We start from the raw sequence: 22376 nt of genomic DNA, 5'->3' as shown, positions 1-22376 counted from the left end.
ATAAATGTATACATACTAACCTGTGTAGATAACACTTATCTATATTTCTATCTATCTACCTATCAATCATCTATCATTTTTACCTATAGTATATAAATATGCATGACTTCAGACTAATATCTTGACTTTAAATGTACAGAAGTTTAAGAATTGCTAATCTGTGCAGTATGAAAACAAATTTGTCAATTAGAGTACAGGGTTTATGCATAGTTCATTTTTGTCTTTAGCATTACAATTATCTTCTTAAAAGTATCCTTTCCCAATGTTACTTAGGGTGGCAACTTTATTTTGACATCCTTGTCGGTGAGGTTATGATATATATTTTACATAGAGTTGGATTGTCACATTCTGCATTCCATTCTAGGATTCCTCTGCCCTTCTGGTTGATTTTTTGAAAAATTTGTATACATTAAGATTTACTCTTTGTGATGTGAAGTTTTGTAGGTTTTGACAAATATATATAGTCATGTGTCCAGCAACGTAGCGTCGCACAGAACAGTTCTAACACCCTGAAAATTCCCTTGTGTGATCTTTTTATTCAACTTCTCCCTGACCTTAAGTGGGAGTCAAGGGTGAATTCCCTGCGGCCTCTAGTTGGATACTTTTGAGGCATAAATACAATTAGTCTTCCCAAGGAACATAAGAATAAACAGTTTTTCCACAAATAAGAAATCATCCAGCAGGTAATTTAACATGTGCATTTGTATAGCTTACAGAAGTCGTGAAGCTGCAGTTCAAGTTCATATCTGAGATGTTAAAACATTAGTTAGCACACTTAGTAAATGTCACACATTTTTCTGCTGGTGTTATAGTAGAAATTTTTAAAGAAAGCATAGCCTTATCCTTCCTGAGTTTCAAGTGGGGCCCTTTCTGTTTGCATTGTGGGCTGACTTTCAACAGATTGCGAGGAGGTAGTTCCTCTGCTAGTAGGAAACCCTGACATGAGGCTCCACTGATGTGATCGTGATGGATTTCTCTAGGATTAGAACTTGCAAGCGGTTGAGCCTCCATTGTTGGAGGAGAGAGCAGCCCCTTCATGAGAGGCTTGCTATGTGAGGCGAGGGCTTATGAGGTCTACCCCTCCACAGCTTCCGACTTGCCTTTCTAGTGCCCTTCCTTCTGCAATATGTGCATTGATTATGTCTCAGTCCCAACAGTGCCATTTATGGCCTATCAAGATCGAGGCCCTCCAAGCCTGCAAGATTTTTACTGCCTAGGGTCACCTTGAGATGGTCCCTGTATTATGGCAGCTAAAATTTGCGCCCTTTTTGTACTCTGCTTTCTTCTCTGCACAGTCCCAGTTATCGGACACGTTAAAGACCTCTGGCACCAAGGCAGCCTTTGGGGTTGGGGTCTATGTTCCAACTTTTGGAGCTTCCTTTGAATACTGGGCACAGACTAAGTTACGAAATGTATAGCCAGGAGTGTCTGGCCCTCAGACTTTGGGCTGATGTTAATATATTCTCTAAAAGCCTCAGAAAACTGGTTAAGGCAATATAAAATACAGAAGTTATTTTGATTAAGTAAGGAATCCTTGTTTTCTACTCAGAAAACTTTTCCATAACATTAGTAGCAGACCAATAGTCTAAGAAACATTAAAAGGTAATTTTAATTTTGTATTAGCTTACTTTTGGCATTTAAATTTCTAATCTTGTTTAGTTTAATCACATAAAATTTCCTCTGAGAATTTCTTTTCACAGACCTTCTGCCACTTTCTTCATTCCTTCAGTTTGCTTCTTCTCACGCTTTCAGAAATAACCAACTTTAAAACAAACACCTTTCTTCCTTTCTTTGTGGGGATGGGGAAGCCCTCTCCCTCAAATCCTGACAATTGCCCGAAACTGGTGACTCAGATCCTCTGGCTATTTATTGATAAGGGTCATCGGCCCATTGTTAGCAGAAATGGTGTTCTGCTAATAATAATAATAATAACGTTAATAATAAGGAGGTTCATGGCTCTTAGAAAAGAGTTAGGCAGGAAAATTGGTTAGGGGGTTTCCGGGTCTGCCTGCAAAGACACTGAGATCATCCTATCCTAGAAGGGGTCCTTCAAAATAAATACCCATACTTTATACCTTATGTTACCAAAAACACATTTTCCTTTCCATCATAATTAGAGTTCTTAACTCAACAACCATATTCCATATAACACCGACAAATATAGTTCAGAGGTAATGCACATACTCATATTTCCCCATCATCAGTATTTGTAACTTCCCTGGGGGTGCTTATCTAGTTTCCTCAGGGAGTGATGAAATAGATGGAGTCCCCAGAGAACTTGGGCTGGGCCCCTTCAGAGTCCGAGAGTGAAGGGGGAGAAGAGAACTCCTGAGATCTCCACCTGGTGCTCTTATCACTGGGTCATCTAATAAGTCTGGGTCTTGGTAAAGAAGCATAGAAGCTTGTACATAGAGGGCTTCTTCCTATTTTCCAGTTTCTTGATGTGCAATGCTATTCTCCTATCTGGAGAATCATTTACAGGCCAAACTTTTTGATCCCCCTCCCATCGTTAGTTTGTTTGGAAGTAGGAGGGTGGCCTATAGGTCCTCGCTGCTCCTCGCTGCCACTGTATTTCACTGACAGCTGGGCTGTGGGGCTGTGGTTCCTGCCTTCCCTGTGGGATACAAGCTGGGAAATGCTCCTGCTGCTGGTGAGGAAGGAGGAAAGAATATTTCTCCCTAACTGGGAATCGAACCTGGGCCGCGGCAGTGAGAGCACTGAATCCTAAACACTAGATCATCAGGGAACACAATCCCAGCTCTATCTGAATCTGAAAGTATGTTACTTACCCTGAAAGGATAGTACGTGTGCCCTTGGCCTGGTGCTGGTGCCGCCTGGAAAGGCGGAAGGAGAACGGCGGGTGGCAGCACAGGTCTGGGAGTTCTCTCTGGAGTGTTAGTGAGTGCCTGTTTGATTTTTTTCCCCAAAGGCCTTCTGTTGTGTAGATTCCTAGAATAGGGCCTCCTTTGCTTCCCTCTTTGTGGAAGGCCCTGAACTTTGTCTCCCCTCCTCGCTGCCCAGGAAGACCCTGACCTGTGTCTTCTAACTGAAGACTAGGAGCTCCCTCTACCAAACATCCAATACCAAAAGATGGCCAGTTTACCTCACAAAGGGTGTGGAGATTCTGTGGGGTGAGTTTAACTCCATAATCTGATAACCCTTTCTTGAAGTTTTTGACCATCGTGGCTATGGGAGTAGGCTTTCTCTGTGTACCCCCCATGCCTCCTACGACAGGCAACAATCACGCCACATGGAGTGTTGGGGGATAAGGTTGGGGAAACTTTGGAAGGGACGTCACTTGCTCCCCCTGTGGGGAATTTTCAGGCTCCTCTTGGCAATTGGTGGATTGGTATAAACCCCTGACCTGGATCACTGGCGTAGACTCCTCACGGAGATCCAGTGACATCATCCTAAGCCTTATGAGGTTTGTCACAGAACCGCGGATAGGGGCTCAACTCTTGCTTCGCGGGTAGGCCATGTCTCAGTCACTCAGCACTCACTCTCTTTCATACAACCTCCCACCTGTCCTGTGGAGACTAAGCAGTAGCTCCTCTTAACCCATGGAGGACACTTGGTTACTCTCTGGACAGGGATTGGGCCTTCCTTTTGCCCAGTGTTAACCAAACGCATTCCACTCTCCGCCCTATGTACCTGTGAGGTCACAGTTTCCCCTAACAAATGTAGAGTGCTCAGGTGACCTCGGGAGATGATCCGTCTCCCCTTCTGCCTTATGGGGCAGGGCCTGAGCTAGCTACCCTGTGCCTTGTTTTTCCTTACCGTGTCCCTGACACATCCTAGCTTTCTTGTTCCTCTGTTGTCTGATCCTTGCAGTGACTGGCAGATGGGGTTTCCCCTTCTGTCCTGTGAGGTGTCCACACGGGGTAATCCCTGGTGTGCGTTCAGCCAGCGTGTCTACAGGGCCGGTAGAGGTTTCCCCAGTGAGGTACCCAAATTCTGCCAAATGTGGGCACCGTTCCTCCACGCTTCCCGGCCAACACACCAGAAATCTGTTGCAGGAAGCGACACCCACCGGAGGAAATTGGACGCTCAGACAGCTTTGGTAGAGGAAGGAGAATTTATTGCCAGCGGAGCTCATGGGACTTAACAGCACCAAAGCACAAGCTCTCTTATGCTCAAATTCTAAAAGTAATCTTTAGTCCGAACTAAACTTGGTACTCCAAGATTAAAAAAATAACTAATGATATTTACATAATAAATATAATTTTAATCATTAAGTTCTTCTTCATCATTGAAATATATGCTGTTTTTGAACCCTTGGGCATCTTGAATCATCTGAAGTTGTGGGAGCCCCTGGCTGGGTTTCTATTTTTTTTTTTTGTTCTTTACTTTTAGCTTGCTGGAGAGCTATGGCTGAGGCTGTCAAGAGCAGGATCTTCCCCTTCCTTCATCTTCACTTTCTTCTACTTCAGTTTTTTTCTTCTGGTTCAGGTATTCTTTTTTCTTTTTCTCTTTGTTCTTTGGAGGTTTATGTTCTCCAAGCATATTTTTAGGACAGGTATAACTTAAGTGTCCACTTTCTCCACATTCATAACGCTCAGATTTATCAAAGCAGTTTTGTCTTCAGATAAACTCAGCTGCTCTAACATTGCCAATAGCCATGCTTGGCTTCTATCACTCTACCAAATAACTGTTGTTTATTGCTCTGGTAAAGTTTTATGCAGAGTCCTTATCCAAAAATAAAATAAATGCAACCCCTTTATCCTTCCTGGTATCTTTATCTTTCCCTCTAGTAACCTTTATAACTTTGCCATACTTGGAAAATATACTGTGCTTTACCTGGGGCCAATTCACCATTCATTTCTTCATGTAGGGGGCAGGGATCAGAAGAATGCAAACCCTCTGCTCAGTTGGGGCTCAGCTCTGACTAGCGTGTCACAGTGGCTTGGGCCTCACAGGTACTGGGAGGGGTCAGGTGCTGCAGATTTCGCTGATTTAGCTGCATCTCAGACATTTTGATAGGTTATTTTTCATTTCCAATTCATTTAAAATATTTAAAATGTCTCTTGAGATTTCTTTGATCTGTGTGTTATTTAGAAGCATGTTGTTTAATCTCTCAATAGTTTTGGAACTGCAGTTTGGTTATTGATTTCTAGTTTAATTTCACTGGGAACTCAGAACATACTCTGTATGATTTGTATTTTTTTAAACTTGTTAAAGAGTGTGTTATGGTCTGGAATGTGGTCTATATTGGTGAATGTTCCATGTGAGCTTGAGAATAATGTATATTCTGCTGTTATTAGCTGAAGTGTTATAGTATGTCAATTAGATCCATTTTATTGATGATGCAGTTTAGTTCAACTATATCCTTACTGATTTTCTGCTTGCTGGATATGTTATTTACTGATTGAGGTGTGAAGCCTTTAACTGTAACAGTGGATTCGTCTATTCCTTGTGGCTGGTTATCAGTTTTTGCCTCTTTTATTTTGACATTCAGTTGTTAGACACATTAAGGATTATTCTATGTTCTTGGACAATTCACCCCTTCATCATTATGGAATGCCACTCTTTATCTTTGATAATTTTTCTTGTTATGAAGTTGATTTCTGAAGTTAATGTGGGTACTCCAGCTTTCTCTTTACTAGTGTTAACAGTATGTCTTTCTCCATCCCTTCACTTTTAATTTATCTATGTCTTTATATTTAAGGTGGGTTTTTTATAGGCAACACATTGTCGGCTCTTATTTTTTACTTCGACAGTATCTATCTTTTAATTTGTATACTTAGATCATTCACATTTAAAGTGATTATTAATATAATTGGATTAACAGCTACCATATTTGTAACTATTCTATTCATTGCCTTTTCCTTTTATTTATTTTTAAATTTTGTCCTCTACAATTTCTCTCCCTTCTCTGGTTTAAATTCAGCATTTTATATGATTTGATTCCATATTCTCATCTCTCGTAGCATTCGAATTATACTTCCTTTAAAAATGTTTAAAATGTTTTATAATGGTTGTTGAAGAGTTTGCAAGGTACATTTACAAGTAATCAAAGTCTGCTTTCAGATAATACCGAGCCATTTTAGAGATAGTACAAATAACTTATAACAGAGTATTCCCAATTCCTCCCTCCTATTCCTTAAAAATTAGTCATTCATTTTACTTATCCATAAGCTATAATCACCAAATACAGTGTTACTATTATTTTGAATAAACTTATCTGTTAGATCAATTAAGAATAAGAAAAATGAAAGATTTTACTCTCATTTATTCTTTCTCTAATGCTTTTCTTATTTTATGCAGATATGTATCCAACTTTTATAATTTTCTTACCCCTTTTTAACATTCCTTACAAGACATATCTGTGGATGACAAATTCCCTCAAGTTTTGTTTTTCTGAGAAAGTATGTATTTCCTTTTTACTTTTGAAGAATAATTTCACTGGATACAGAATTCTAGGTTGGTGGTTTTTTTTCTTTCAACACTTTAAATATTTTACTCTGCTTTCTTCTTGTTTGCACGGTCTCTGAGAAGTCCAATAAGGTATTTGTTTCTCTGTAGGTAAGGTATTTGTTTTCATTCTGGCTTCTTTCAAAAAAATTTTTTTTGTCTTTTGTTTTCTGCAGTTTACATAGTATTTGCCTAGTTGTATTATTATTATTATTATTTAATGTTAATCCTTCTTGGTGTTCCTTGTGCTTCTAGGAGTGATAGTTTTATGTCTTTCTTAATTTTGGAAAATTTTCAGTCATTATTACTTCAAATAGTTCTTCTGTTTCTTCCTCTCTTTTCATTCTCTTATTCCCATTACATGTATGTTATACCTTTTGTAACTGTCCCACAGTTCTTGGACATTCTGTTCCATCTTTTTCTTTCTTTCCTCTCTTCATCTTTTCGTTTTGAGAGTTTTTATTGACATATCTTCAAGGTCACTAATTATTTCCTTGGCTGAATGCAGTCTACTGATGGTCATTCTTCATTTCCATTACAGTGTTAATTATTCTTAGCTTTTCCTTTCATTCTTTCTTAAACTTTCCATCTCTCTGCTCATACTACTCATCTGTTCTTGCATGTAATCCACTTTTCCCATTAGAACCCTAAACATATTAACTCTAGTTACATTTGTTAATCAGATGACTCTAAAATCTCTGCCATATTTGAAACTGGTTCTGATGTGTGCTTTGTTTATTCCACTGTGTTTTTTCTTGCCTTTTAGAATACGTTGTATTTTTTGTTGAAATATATACAAGGTTTATGAGGTAAAAGAAAAGTATATAGATGGCACTTTTGTGTCAGGTTTTATATTTATCTGGCTAGGAATTAGGCTGTTTTTACTATGTGGTGTAGCTGTGGTATCAGAGGCTAGAATTTCTTCTATTACCCTTATATATATATTTTTTTCTAATTTAAAAAATTATAGTGGAATACAGAAACATAAAATGTACCATCTTAGCCACTTTTAAGTGTACAGATCAGTGATATTAAATACACTTATAATGTGCTACCATTACTACCATCTATATCAAGAATGTTTTTAATGTTGTAAAACTGCAACCGCAGTCATTTCCCTAATGATTAGTGAGGTTGAACATGTTTTCATGTGCTTCTTGGCCGTTTGTATGTCTTCCTTTGAATTGTTTTTTTTGTTGTTGTTATTGTTGTTTTTGTTTAGTTATAGGAGTTCTTTATGGAGTCATTGCTAATTAGATAAAAATGATTTGTGAACATTTTCACCCACTCCGTGGCTTGCTGTTTTACTCCATTGATATTGTCTTTTGATGAACAAAATTTAAAAACTTTTACGAAGTCCACTTTGTCTATTTTTTCTCTTTTATAGCCTTTGCTTCTGATGTTATATCCAAGATATCATCGCCAAATCCAAGGTTTTGCAGCTTTTGTCTTATATTATCTTCTACAAATTTTATAGTTTTAGGTCTTAACATTTACACCTCTGATTGATTTAATTTTTGCATCCAGTGTTAAGTAAGGGTCCAACTTAATTTTTTGCATGTGGATATCCAGTTTTCTCATTTGTTGAAAAGACTATCTTTTCCCCATGTAATGGTCTTGCAACCTTTGTCAAAAAACATTTGACTTTATATGTGCGGGTTTATTTCTGGGCTCTATTCTAGTCCAGTGATCTGTATCTGTCTTTATGCCAGTACCACACTGATTACTGTAGCTTTGTAGTAAGTTTGGAATCTGGCTTTATTCTTCCTCTTTAAGATTACATTGGCTGTTTGGGGGAGATTCCATATGAATTTAGAATGGATTTTTGTATTTCTGCATAAAACATGGGTTTTGATGAGTTGAATTGAATCCGTAGATCACTTTAGATAGTATTTGAATATTTATCTGTAGTTTTCTTGAGTCTTTGTCTGTCTTTGGTATTATGGTAATGGCGACCTCAAAAAATGCATAAAGAAGTGTTCTTTCCTCTTGAATTTTTGGGAAAGTTGAAAAGGATTAGTATTAATTCACCTTTAAATGTTTGGTAGAATTTACCAGTGAAGGTGCTGGGTCTAGGTTTTTCTTTAATAGAGATTTTTGATTAGTAATTCAATGTTCTTAACTAGTTATAGGTCTAATGAGATTTTCTATTACTTTGTGATTTCCTGGAGGGTTTTGTGTTTCTGGGAATTTGTCCATTTAATCTAGGTTGTCCAACTTGTTGGCATACAATTGTTCATAGCACTCTCACATTCGTTTTTATTTCTGTGGAATAATAGTAAAGTCCCCACTTTGATTTATGATTTTAGTCATTTAAGTCTTCTCTTTTTTTTTTTTAGCCCATCTAACTAAATGTTTGTGAATTCAGTAGATCTTTTCAAGGAACCAGCTTTTAGTTTTATTAATTTTTTCTATTGTTTTCTGTTCTCAATTTCATTTACTTCTCATCTTTATTATTTTCTTTCTTCTGGTGGCTTGGGGTTAATTTTTTTTTCACCCTAGTTTCTTATGTTGTGAAGGTAGGTTATTGATTTTAAACCTTCTTTGTTTTTCGATGTGTTTATAGCTATAAATTTCTTGCTCGGCAGTTCTTTGGCTAAATCCCATAAGTTATGGCAGATTGTTTTTTTTCACTTGTTTCTGAGTATTTTCTAATTTCCCTGGTATTTTCTTCTTTGATCCATTGTTTTTTTTTAAAGAATGTGCTATTTAATTTCTACAAATTTGTGACTTATCTGGTTTTCTTTCTGTTAATCGATTTTTCACTTCATCTTGTGGTCAGAAAAAATACTTTATATGATTTCTATGTTTAAAAAATCTATGGAGACTTAATTTGTGCCATAACATATTGTCAGTACTGGAAAATGTCCTATGTGAACTTGAGAAAAATGTTTATTCTGTTCTTATTGGATAGAGGATTCTGCATGTTTGTTAGATTTAATTGGTTTATTATGTCTTGGTGTCAGTGATTTCATCTTGGAGTTCGTTGATCTTTTTGAATGTTTATATTTATTTTTAAATCAAGTTTGGGAAGTTTTCAGCCATTATTTTTTGAAATTTTCCCTCTACCTTCTCTTTCTAGCTCTCTCTTCTTCTGGAATTCCCACATCAAGCCTATGTTGGTCCACTTGATGTTCCCATAGGTCCCTTTGGCTCTGTCACTTTCCTTCAATCTTTTTTTTTTTCTGTTCCTCAGATTCAGTAATTTTCCTTGTTCTATCTTTACATTTGCTGTTTTCTTCTTCCTTCTCAAATCTGCTTTTGAATCCCTTTAGAGATTTTTTAATGTCAATTATTGTACTTTCAGCTCCAAAATTTCTTTTTGGTTTCTTTTTAGGTTTTCTATCTCTTTATCGATATTTCCATTTTGTTCATATATTGTTTTCTTGACTTTCTCCACATCTTCCTTTAGTTCTTTGAGCATGTTTAAGATGGTTGTTTTAGTCTTTATCTAATAGGTCTGCCATCAGGTTTTTTTTAGGGACGGCTTTTGTTGATCCTTTTTTTTTCCTTTGAGTGGGTCATACTTTCCTGTTTCTCTGTATGCCTAGTGATTTTTTTTTCTTGTTGAAAACTGGACATTTGAATCTAATATTGTGATAACTTGGGAAATATATATTCTCCTCCTTCATCCAGTTTTGTTGTTTTCTGTTGGAGGACAGGATCCTTTTTACTCACCCTGGAACCTTTAAGATGTATCAGGTTGCTCCAGGAACACGTGTACAACTACCTGCCATGGGATTGGGAATGGGTAGCTGCTAGCATGCTAAAAGCTCAAATTGACTGAAATTAACTGCAATGTATAATTCAAGCCTTCTCCTGAAGTTGAAAGCCTTAGTAGATTCCAGATTTCCAGAATAGTTTTGTCAGACAGATTCTGCCATTGCTGTCTAGGTGGGGAGACTGAATTCTGTTGCTTTCTACTCAGTTTTCCAGAATATTCTCTTCTGTTGTCTTTATTTTTGTCATTCAGTTTTGTGTTTCCCTAGAGACTCCTTACTAAATAGTGTCTAAAGTTTGCAGTTCTTTTAGTTGTGATCCCCTGTTATTATTTGGAAATTCTACTGATTTGGTGGTAAGGTGTTTATATAAGAGAAGCATTCAATAGTCTTATAATTAGATCTCAGTCTTTTGGTGAGCCGGAGTTGGGTGTTTCCCTTCCGTTCATGTAGAAGGCTAGAGGGGCCTGTAGTTTGATATTTTCCTTCTTCCATAACAAAGGCTAGAGGGGTATATAATTGGGTATTTACAGTCCTCAGTCTTGTTTGGTTTCAGTAAATCCCCAGTTGGTTAGGCTCTGGTAAAATATTTTCCCTTGACGCTATATTGTTAGGGGAGTACAGAGCTCTGGGAGTGCTTCAGAATGGTTACTTTCCCCTCCTTCTGCTAGGTACAGGGGGAGATTTTTTTCTGATTTCAGTGAGCAACTGATAGGGCTCCTGGAGGTAAAATTTATGGAGGTGTGACTGAACTCCTGGAATTTTAACCTCTTAATCCACACTAAAGCTTCAGCAATTGCTCAATTATAGTTAAAAGTATTCCTACAGATACTGGCTCCAGGTGTGGGCTTCTGTTCCTGGGCCTGTACTCTTGGTACACTGTGATGCTCTATATCTGTTTGCTTATTTCTCTAGTTTTAGGGGCTGCAGTTTGCTCTGTGACCTAAATTCTTCATGGCTTTAAGAAAGGTTGTTGATTTTCAGTTTGTTCAGCTTTTTTTCTTGTAAGGATGGGAGTAATGGTTTCCATGCTTTTTATGTATCAGATTGAAACTGGACCGCTCTCATACACTTTTTGAGTGCAGGAATGTAGGAGTTCATTGTCAGTAATGTTACTGTATTGTCAAAGAAGTATATAACTTTTCATATTATCAGTTCTTAAGTTATTGTCTCAACATGAATTTTAATTATGGTTGGATACTTTGAGGTTTGATTTTTATCTAAAATATTGGAAAGGAGAATAATCTTATACTTGTGATTCATTTAAAGACAAGATAAATATGTATATTGCCATATTATGATACATATTTTAATTGGGAAGCTGATGCAAATGTTTGTATATTTTATATATAGATTTTTTGCAAAACCCAGAAATTATTCCTGAATTGGTAATTAGAATTTTTATGTTTATTTTTTCAAGTAAAGATTTGAAATTGGAAACTGATTTGTAGATTAATATTAATTTATGGTAAAAACTTTTGTCACTGAGAACAAGATGATTCCTTTTAGAAAATCCTTATTATTTGGCAAAGGGTAATCTTGAATTGTTCTCCATTTTGGTGAGTTGGTATGGTAATCTTTCTTTGTCATTATCTGTATGGGACCCCTTTTGTTCTAAAATGTTAAGAGATTTTTGTCTTATTATTAAAGAAATACAATGATAAGTTTTCTAGATAAAATCCAATGTCACTATAGTTTGCTTATGTTTGTTAATGTGATATTTGGTGTTAAACATAATTTTTTATTACTAATCCATTATATAATTTTTTATATACTAAATGATGTGGTTTTAGCTCTAGGCTAAAACTATTGTACTTTTTGAAGTTTATGCAGAGAACACAGAATTTTTTTGGTTAACATAGAGATATATAATTATCAGTTATATTTATTCATTGGGAAACAAAGATGTATAAGGGTATACTTTTTCATTTATTACTTATATCATAAAAATAAGAATATTCTGGAAAAGAAAATCAATTTTTTTAAAAAAGAATTTAATTTATAGCATTAATATAATTTCCTAATGAAGGTCCTAAATTTTGGTGACCAGTTTTAGTTACCAATTCTTAGTCATTCTTTGGGAAAGTGAAAACTGATCAAATCATCATGGATTTACCTCATAGGATCAATCCTAGGCAAACTGTGGGAAGCCAAAGTTCAGAGGCATCATTACTCTTGTGTATGATCTTTCTCTTACCTTTTAAATATCCAGTGCTATTTCAGTGAAGCACTGAGTTGATTATAGTTTAAATGCATTTTTCATCTGTTATATGAATAATTTACGTAAGCTTATGAATATTTTAAATTTAATATACATAGTTATTTCAGTAGCCATTTTTAGATAGAGTGGATACATAACCTCCCTTCCCCTAATTCCTTTAATTACTCCTTTAAACAGTAAATAAAATCATTTGTATGTCTTTTAAAATACATTTATAAAACCTTATATTTTATTTAAAATATTATACCTTTACTTCAATTTATGTTAATGAAGAAATTTAAAAAATAAAGAGGAAATCTGTTTATCTTCAGTAAACCAAATGTGTTTAATATGGTACTTTAAAATAATTATTTAAAAGTATCAATATTAATATCAATAAAAACATATAGAAAACTTGAGGACTAAATCATGAAATCATTAGAACAGTAGTAGAGTTTTAATATCAGTCCTCTATTAAGAACAAATGATTCAACTTCCCTTTTTTGTGTCAAATGAATTAAATGTATAATTCCAGTATGTAGCAAAGCACTAAGCTTTTTTATGTAACAAACCTCACTTTTCATTTTTATATGACCACAGATATGTAGATAGAAATTTCTTCGTAGTACAGTGCACTCAGTTGTGCAAACTTATCTTTTTAGGATCAAAGAAGAACACAAACCACAACCGACACAGTAAGTAAATGTATTGAGTGCAGTAGGCTTGACTTCTGTACTTTTGCCATATTCTGCTTTCTGCACCTTGGATGGTATTAGCTTATACTAATACTGGATAGGCTGCAGCTAGTGTGTCTTCTGCTTTCTGACTCTCTGGCTTGTAGGAGAGCTGCTTGCAGTTTCTTACTTCATCCACATACTGACTGGATGTAGTTATTGCTGCCTGCTTGTGGACTGGTTAAGTGTTCAAACTTAATTTCCCTACCTCTGACTGCCTGGATGATAATTGGAGCTCACATTTCCATTGGCTGTAGCTTTTGTGCCTGTGTATTTCTATTATTATGAATATGAAAACATTTGACCTACGTTGTTATTCATTTGGTTATTCAGTCACATTATTTGCTTATTTAAACAGGTGGTTTCCCTTTAGTGGGATCACTGAACTGGTAAATAACGTTCTTCAGCCCCAGCAAAAACAACAAAATGAAAAGGAGCCCCAGACGTAAGTAAGCTGATCTGTATAGACTAAATATTATCTCTGATAGTATAACATACTGATGAGTATGTATTAAAATACTGCCCTTGAAATATTATTCCTCAGAAATTAAAATTGTTAGGTTATGAGTTTTATACTTTCACTTTAATTATGCCCTGGAAATCTAAAACGAAAACAAGGATAATTTATAGGGTAATAAAAACAAAGAAGTAATTCTTCCCCCAATTTTAGTATAAATAACGTAAACTGTATTTATCCAGTAAAATATCTTTCTCCAATAATGAAATATATTCCAAAGTATATTTCTTTCAAAAATAATTCCAGAGGACATTAAGAGGTATTAATCCCCAAATTCAATCTGTGATTAAGTAATTTGGAAAGGTTCTTTAAGAAAGGTTAAGCAGGTTTCTTTATTGTAATAGTTCTGACTGTCTAAACATGCTCCAAGGTGTTAGAACATACATTTACTAATCTTATTTGACTACTGAATCCTGTTTTCACTGAACATTTCATTAGGTTATGAACCATAATTTAGGAAATGCAAAAATTTATTCTCACATTGACCTGAAACATTAAAAAAAAGGTCCATTCCATTTATTTCAGTTGTTAGCAGATTAAAAAACATTCTTTAATAAGTTGTTCACACTTATATCTTTTTAATTTAAGTAAACAATATTATTTATGTTGTGAAGTGAAAGTAACTCTGAGAATGTGAGAAAGACTGCATGTGTTTAAATTCCAGTCTCTTCATGAAAACTATCTTACTCAGAAATGCTCTTACCATCTTGCCTCTGTGCTTTTTTTTAAGTAGGAGCTATGTCTGTGGAGAAGATGCTTTAGTTGTAGGAATGGGCAGATTGAAAAGCAACATGACCTCTAGGAGAGAACGAGAATGACTTTTAGGAGCCCTAAGATGAAATATTTAGAAAAGCATCAGTTTTGCCTTTAAATACAAACTGGGAGATAAATGTATTTTTTGTCTTATAGATGAGGGTAGTCTCCTTATCCATTTTTTTTTGTTACCTTAAATGCATTTTATTTAAAATTTTGTCTGTTTCAGTTTCAAATGAAGTGAAATATGTTCTGATATACCACTCCTAATAGTTAATATGTAGTTCTAAAATTGGAACTGTTGTTATACTTAAGGTAGTTGAAGTCAAGGCCTTTGTTTGTCTTGTATTCTTTTTATCTTTGGCATCGCAGAGAGGCTAATCTATAATAAGAACTCAGTTATTTCTTTACAATTGATTCAGATGTTTTATACTTTTATGATATAGTAATACTGCGTCACAAGGAATAGAAATAAATTTAATAATCTCTAATTAGCAAAAATTATATAAAAATGACACACGGTATCAGTGTTTTGCTGTTTTTTTCCTAAGGCACTGAAACTTAGAATAGTAAAATCAATAGCAAAATATAATTAGATAAAACTTTGCCTCAATTTTAAATTACTTCAATTTTGTTTCTTGTTTGCGAGTTTTAGAGAATAATCAAGATTAAGTCTTATTATTTAGTAGATTATGTTGGGCATTAAATAAAATAGGTATTTTGTTAGTAACTTTAAAAGTGATCTCTAATTATTGAAATAGTGATATTTGATTGGCATAGACAAAGATTGAGGCAAAATACAAAAGAAATAGCTTTACTTCAATAATAAATACAATTCAATTTGCTTTGATTTTTATATAGGAAGATGGTAAGAGGAAAGACTAGCACTTTCAGATGTTCTAAAAATTAATTCTTCATTAATAGGTATTTTCATTAAAGTTTCTTGGACAATTCATTCATTCTTGCTGCTCTGTAATATATACAGAATTAAGAATTCAGAATTAATATATTCTCTCAGTAGTTACCTTCTTTATCTTCTTGTTACGCTGAAAATTTCTGGTAAGAGCTTTCCTTTTAACTTTCTGATCCACAGACCAGGATTACTTCTGAATCTTCTCTTTTAATTCATCTTCTCTTCAATCAGAGTTCTAAGACTTCTTTCTGAGTCACCTTACTTGTTTCTCTCTTTGACTACCATTTGAGTGGAATAACTTCTTTGCTTACTTTCTGTTTATTCATCCATTAAACTGTTTCTGAGAGCTAAATTTCATGTATTCATTTTAATTTATAAATGTTGAAAAGAACTTACATTTTTTTGTATTCTGTATAATCATTTTTATAGTAGAATAACAAAGTATTCTATCAGATAGTATTAAAAATCTAATATTTTCTGAGGAATTTCATTTTAATATAATTTGGATAATTCTTGTGAAATTGTAGGTATAAGAAGAACAATGTATCTAACTTTGACTTTCCATACATTTGGAGGCATAGAAAATTGAGCTATTTGTTTCAATTGTCAGTTCATTTAACCCTTGCAGAAATTAATATAGAAATTAAATAGTATTATCTTTTTTCTATTACTATTTTTTTGCATCACCATCAAAATGAGGGAAAGTTGTCTATAAAGGCAATATAATATAAGTTATATGTAAAGTGTAAAACATATTCCTGGATAATTAAGGATGGGCATACTTGGAAAAAATGATAAATATTTTGTAATGCAACTGTTATTTTAACAGTTATTGTATCCCCAATAACTACCATAATGTCAAAGGTAAGAAAGAAAAATTTAAAATACAAACTAGTCAATTGGATTAGTTTTTAATTTTCATGCAATAACAGTTTCACTCATTGTGATTTGATAAATAATAAATATACTTTTAAATACTTGGAAAATCTAAAATTTGAATTATTGGAATCAGATGACCATTTAATATAGTAATCTTTGATTATGTGATCTTTTAATAGGAAAAAATGCTAAGGAGAAGAGTTTTAAACCTAGGGAACGTCATATGTGAAAGTCTTTAGGTAGCAAAGGACTTGAGAGATACGAAGAAGACCAATCAATGTAGCTGTGATATAGTGGACAAGAGGAAATGTGGCAGGAGATGAGGCTCCAGAAATAGGACTCAGATAGAGTAGTGTTTTTATATATAATGATACAGAGTATGGAGCTGAGTATTAGTATAAAGGAAAGATATTGAAAACTTTTAAACTTGGGAGTGATATGATTTAATTTGTGTAACAGATCAATCTGGCTGCTCTATGAGTGAGTGAGAGTAGAGGTGGAGAGAGCAATGAGGAGGCTTTTGTGAAGATCTCTGCTAGAGGTCATGATGACATGGACCAAGTTAATTACAGTGAAGATGGAGAGAATTATAATGGGATTATATGTGGAAGTCAAAATGATACGATTTGTTAGTGGAGTAGGTTTGAAGGAAGTTAGTAAGATAGAGAAAAGAACCAAAAATAGCTGCAAGATTCCTGTTTGGAAGAGCCAATTGGGTGGCGATGGCATTATTTATGATTAAGAAGGGGAAAGGGTGAACAGGTTAAGAGTAGAAACTAAAACTTAAGTTTTAAACGTTTAAGTTTAAAATGTCTATAAATAAGCCAACTTTGAAGGAGAGATATAGATTGCTGGGAGATGTAACTTTTGGAGTTGTCAGTGTGGTACATCAGATCAGAGAGAGAGAGACAGAGACAGAGACAGAGAGACAGAGAGAGACAGAGAGACAGAGAGACAGAGAGAGAGAGGGAGGGAGGGAGGGAAGGAAGGAGAGAGGGAGGGATAAAGAGCAGATAAGAAGGTCCATGACAGAGCCCTGAAGAATTCTCACACTGTGCAGGGTACTAGGAATCCAGAGATAAAAAGACTATGGTACCTACTATCAAATATTTCACAATTCAGGTGGGAAAAAGACATACTGATAAGCAATTAACAACAATATTGTGAGGACTTAGGGTTTTCTCTTTGACATGTAGAGTATGGAAGTTGTCACTCCCATCTTCACAACAGGAAAAAATTTGAACAAACTAATTATTAACAACTCTTCTTTAATTTTCTTAGATCTATCAGAAAATTGAGGTCACAGGGCAAATCAATGCCTCAACTACTGGAGATAGAGGTGAATAAAGAGAATTACAGCTTACTGGGAACAGAAACCACTAGGGCTAGGGTCTGGTAGGAAAATTTAAACTATAATTGATGAACTACTGAAGGTTGAGTGTGGCCTAACTTCGGAGTTAAAAATTCCTGGGAGGTTCTCCAGTAGGGGAACCTCCAGTTTTGTGAGTGTTACTTTTAGGAACCTCACCAGGTTCCCAAAATGAGGATCAGGGGAAAATTCTCTCGTATTTCCAGCAGGAAGAGGAGGAAAGTAACCATTTTGAAATATTCCCAGAGCTTTTCGTTCTAAAGGGAAACTAATTTATTAGAGCCTAACCAACCAATGTGAGAGAAGGGAAATAGCCAACTTCAGTCCCCGTTAGCCTTCCTGTCTCATCAAAAGGAGAAAAAAAGCTGAGAAGCATTTGTGAAGGTAATAGCCTAACAGCACAGCCCACTAAATGACTGAGACTTATTTATAAGTTATAGAATGCTTCTCTTTCAAGTGGCAGCCCAGGGAGCCAGCCTGCTCTCATCTTGTCAATAAGCCAGCTGGAACACATAGCTATCAGGTTTGCTGCATCAGAGGAAGAGAGAGAATGGACATTATCACACATACTCTTAACTCTGTAATACAGGAAGTGCCATAGACCACTTTTGCTTACAGCTCATTGCCCAAAACATGTCACAAGGCTCTTAACTAACCACAAAGACATCTAGAAAGTCTTTCCATTTCTCATGAAGAGAGGCAACTCTATATAATGAGTAGTCATAACATTTATTACAATTATTTTACATTTGATTCTCATTTATTGCAATGAGATGGAAATTTCAGGATGCTGAATGATAAAGATTTGCCAAAAGAATACTACTATAGCAAGTATGACTCCAATATTAATCTCTACTCCTGGTCCTGTTGTTTCTACTGAAACTGCTGTAATGACATGGGATCAGGGTCTAATTTTCACAAGACTGAAGATTAGAGTTAATAATATAAAGAAAATTCAAATATAGAAGTGTCCTCTGGAAGGAAGAAATTTGTATGTAGAGTTTCAGAGAACACCTATTAAACTTTGTCATGGGGATTACAGGAAGGCTTTTGCATTGTTTTTGGTGACAGTGAAAGACTGTAGTAGATTAAAAATATGATAACTGAAAATATGTGAAAGCATACTGAGAAACCTTTAGTTAATCATCAGAGATGCCAAAGTGTAATAAAAATAAGGTGGATAGTAAACAGTGATTTTAAAAAGGAAGAGCAGAGATATTAGAAATCATTCTTCTGTTCTTGAGTGGAAGCTGCCTAATTGGTTTGTCATCTGCTTGATCCAAGAGTCATTGGTTAGCTGTTTTTCTCCAAAGATCATTTGCTTTGAAGGATTCTTAATACTCTCCTATTCAGTCTTCTGATAAAGCAGATTTCCAACAGTCCAGGGAAAATTGTTTGTGTCTTTTTAGAATCAACATTTTGAGGCTTTCGCTGAAGTGTTAATTGTTAACATGACTTATTACGGTCTTTTCCATTAAGACTCTGGGGCAGTTTTTCTCTCCTACCTCTTCCAGACTAAATCTCTAGGTTTCTGGTCATAGAGAGTTTTGGAAACACTGCTTGTACATATTGATAAGACCTAGTGTATAACATGATTCCTTTGCTGTACTTAATCATGTTAACTTGCAGTAGAACTGAGCCTAGGATCAGAGGTGAAATTTCTAAATGTATGTGCAGCCTATTATTAACTCAAAAGGGTCTGTTTTATTGTTTTGAAGGCTAATGACAATGGAAATTGAAGGATCCTTGAGAATATTGTTAATTTAATTTTACTTTAAAAATTCCTCTTTTTTTTAAATTGAGCGTGATATGGACAAAGATGTTTTCGTGTAAGCTCTGTGCTTCTTATTGGTGCTTCACAGGTCAATGCAGTTGATGAGTTAAGAAATGGTGATGGCAGTTCCTGCGCATAGGTGTGTTTCCAGGTCCAACATAGATATTTTTCAATCCGAATAATATAAAATTGACTGCATCTGTCATGTACTTTAGAACCACCTTAAATTCCTTTTGTCTCAAAGGAGGATAAATAAATAAAAATTTATTGTGAATTTAATGTGAATGATAGATTGCTCGTTCAGAATGAATTTAGAAAAATTGCTAAAAGTAGCAAAGTGCTTATTGCCAAGTAAAGATTTTTATTAAAACATAACAAATTGAAAATCTATAGCTCATTGAATTGCTAGACAGTGAACTTATCTGGAAACCATTACCAAGAACATGAAGCAGAACATTACCAGCCCTCTAGGATCTCTTCCTCATTCCTACTTCCAGGGAGGACTACATTCTACCCCAGAGGGTGACTTTTATCCTGACCTCTTTCTAGCACCACAGATTATTTTTACCTATTTATATTTAGACTTTATATTAATGGAACCATATAGTATGCATTCTACTGGGTCTGTATTATTTTGTTCAACATGATGTTTGTGAGATTCATCCACATGATTGCATGTAGTTGTAGTTCATTCATTCTCATGATTTTGTGGTACTCTAGTATCTGAATATACTACAATTTATTTATCTATTTTGTTATTGCTGTATATTGAGGTTGTTTCCAATATTTGACTATTATGAATAGTGCTACTATATATATTCTGATGTCATTATTTTTTTTCCTATTACTTTGGAAGAGAATTTTGTAGTTATTTGTGAAAGTGAAGTTCTTCAGCTCTTTTAAAATATTTTAAAATATTAAATCTAGTTACTGTGTCAAGGTCTCTATGTCTCTAGTTTCCCATTAATTTATATGGTAATGCTATAGGTACTGTTTGTCGAGCATTCTCTACTGCTTGATGTTTTGGTGCCTCTGCATCTGGCTGAAAAAGGGAGAGAAGGCATTTCAGGCAGAGGAACAGCACATAAGATGATATCATCTGATTTGTATTTTAGAACAAACATCAGAGTTGCAATAGTCATTTAGGGAGCTATTTAGAAGTTTATTTGGTATGACCATCTATCATTTTATCATAAAAGGACACTAATCCTTTCAGCTGATTAGTAAAGCAGTAGCTTTCATACTTAAAAAAATTTTAACTTCCATCCATAAAAAGAAATATATTTTGCATTATAATCCAGTATTCACATACCTACATATGATGATGTGTATGTGTGTAATAGAAACAAGATTCGCATGAAATGCTTACTTACACTTTTTCCAGTGCTCTGATCTATTTTGTTTCATTAAAAAATTGTATTAGCCAGCCAAACTGATTGTATGTCCTTGTACTGGGTTACCCTCTGCAGTTTGAAAAGCACTCTAAAAACAGTATGTGACTACATTTAATGGACTTGTAAAAAGCACTACTTTAAATTCATTCTATGATGACAATCAGTATTAAAATGATATTTATTTGAATACTTCAGTTTGGTTAATAATCAAGTCATATATTAAGGTTAAAGAGTTTCACAGATTTGACTGTTAAAGGAAAAATCTTTATAGTATCTGATCAACCTAAACCTTGGAATAATAATCATAGTTAAGAAAAGTGATAATATAGAAATACAGTTTTCCATTTGATTAATCAGATATACAATTTTAGTTCCTTTAATGATTAAAAAAAAAAAAATACCCAACCAGATACTAAAACCTTGAATTGTATTATAGGTAATGTAGAACTTGGGGCAGTTGCTTCTCCTATAAGGAAAAGAGCCAAGTCCAAGCCCAGACATAAAGAACATGTAAATGAGAAGAGAAAATGGAGAAACAGAAACATTTAGCTAGGTTGCCTTCATATGTTATTGCAGTCATCATAGTAACTCTATGAAGTCTATGTTAAAATCCCAGCTTGACAGATGTAGACACTGGTACTCAGGTTAAGTAACTTGCTAGTTGTTCAATGTAGGTAATGGGTAATGAAACCAGGATTTGAAACATGTCTAAAAATAAGTTTTCATTATTTCTCCACCATAGAAATACTGCATTTTTCTTGCTTATTTAAAATATCTCAACTCAATTTTAAATAAAACACACATTAACTTCTTAGTATGTGCAAGACACTGTGCCAGGCAAAAGATGAATGGTCCTAGACAGACAATGTACATAAGAATAATTATAATAAATTGTCCAGAGGAACAACATAGGAGTAAATGTTTGGCTCTGCTTTGTGGGGGTCAGATGGGGTTGTTGAAAACTGAACGAGGTCTTGAATGCTTGTAGTTGATATGCTGTTCTATCAACTACGAACAAAAGTAAATTGTTTTGTAGTTGATAGAACAGCATATGCAAGAGCATGATATGGTTGAAGAACTCTGGTTATTGTCCTAGTGTAAATGTTAGAAGAGGAGCAGCCATGGATTAAACTGTAGAACAAAGCAGGATTCAAATCATAAATGATTCTGTATACTAGTAATTCTGAGAACCATCTGGGAGCTTAAGAAATCAGATTCTTGGGTTTCTATTCCAGAGATTTAAATTGATTAGGTTTGGTATAGATTCAGGGAATTTGCAGTTTTTACATTCAACTTTTAAAAAGTACATCCTCATATATTTACTTATATTAGTTATTATTTCGCTATCTTAGTTGCCAGCAAGATAAGTAGCAATTGTGTTGCTACATCATTTAATAGTTCAAGATTTACAGTTTTTGACACCAGTCTCTAAATTCAATTAAGTTCAAACAAACCATAAAAAATGTAAATAATGTAATCAGAGGGTTTTAAAAAATTATTTATTTATACGATGGGCACTTGGTGTTACCCAGGCAGTAGTGCATAAACGTGTTTTACTCTCTGTTGTCTTTCAAAGAGGTGCTTTATTTTAGTTAAGCAGAAAGAAGTTGAAAGTAGAATATTTATAATGATCTTAAAATGTTTCTCCTATTTATCATTATTTTTTTTTCAGGATTGAATTTCTTAAATACTTTTCTTTAAGAAACAAATTTT

General features: G+C 34.5%; 1 protein-coding gene across 19 annotated transcripts in view; it reads left to right on the top strand.

The window, feature by feature from the left end:
* RIMS2 (regulating synaptic membrane exocytosis 2) overlaps nucleotides 1–22376 on the top strand; it is a 548506-nt gene that overhangs the window by 88029 nt on the left and 438101 nt on the right. For 13 of the 19 annotated variants that reach the window (XM_039854030.1, XM_039854006.1, XM_039854017.1 and 10 more), the window contains 2 exons: nucleotides 12993–13025; nucleotides 13423–13509. The exons of the other annotated variants lie outside the window; for them this stretch is intronic. In XM_039854030.1, coding sequence (XP_039709964.1) covers nucleotides 12993–13025; nucleotides 13423–13509 — 120 coding nt within the window. The remainder of the gene's footprint in view (nucleotides 1–12992; nucleotides 13026–13422; nucleotides 13510–22376) is intronic. 19 annotated transcript variants of the gene reach the window in all.

The sequence above is a fragment of the Pteropus medius genome, unplaced genomic scaffold (assembly GCF_902729225.1).
Source record: "Pteropus medius unplaced genomic scaffold, Ma_sr-lr_union100, whole genome shotgun sequence".
NCBI lineage: Eukaryota > Metazoa > Chordata > Mammalia > Chiroptera > Pteropodidae > Pteropus > Pteropus medius.
Note: the sequence above shows the minus strand (reverse complement) of the source record. Positions and strands in the feature narration are given on the sequence as shown.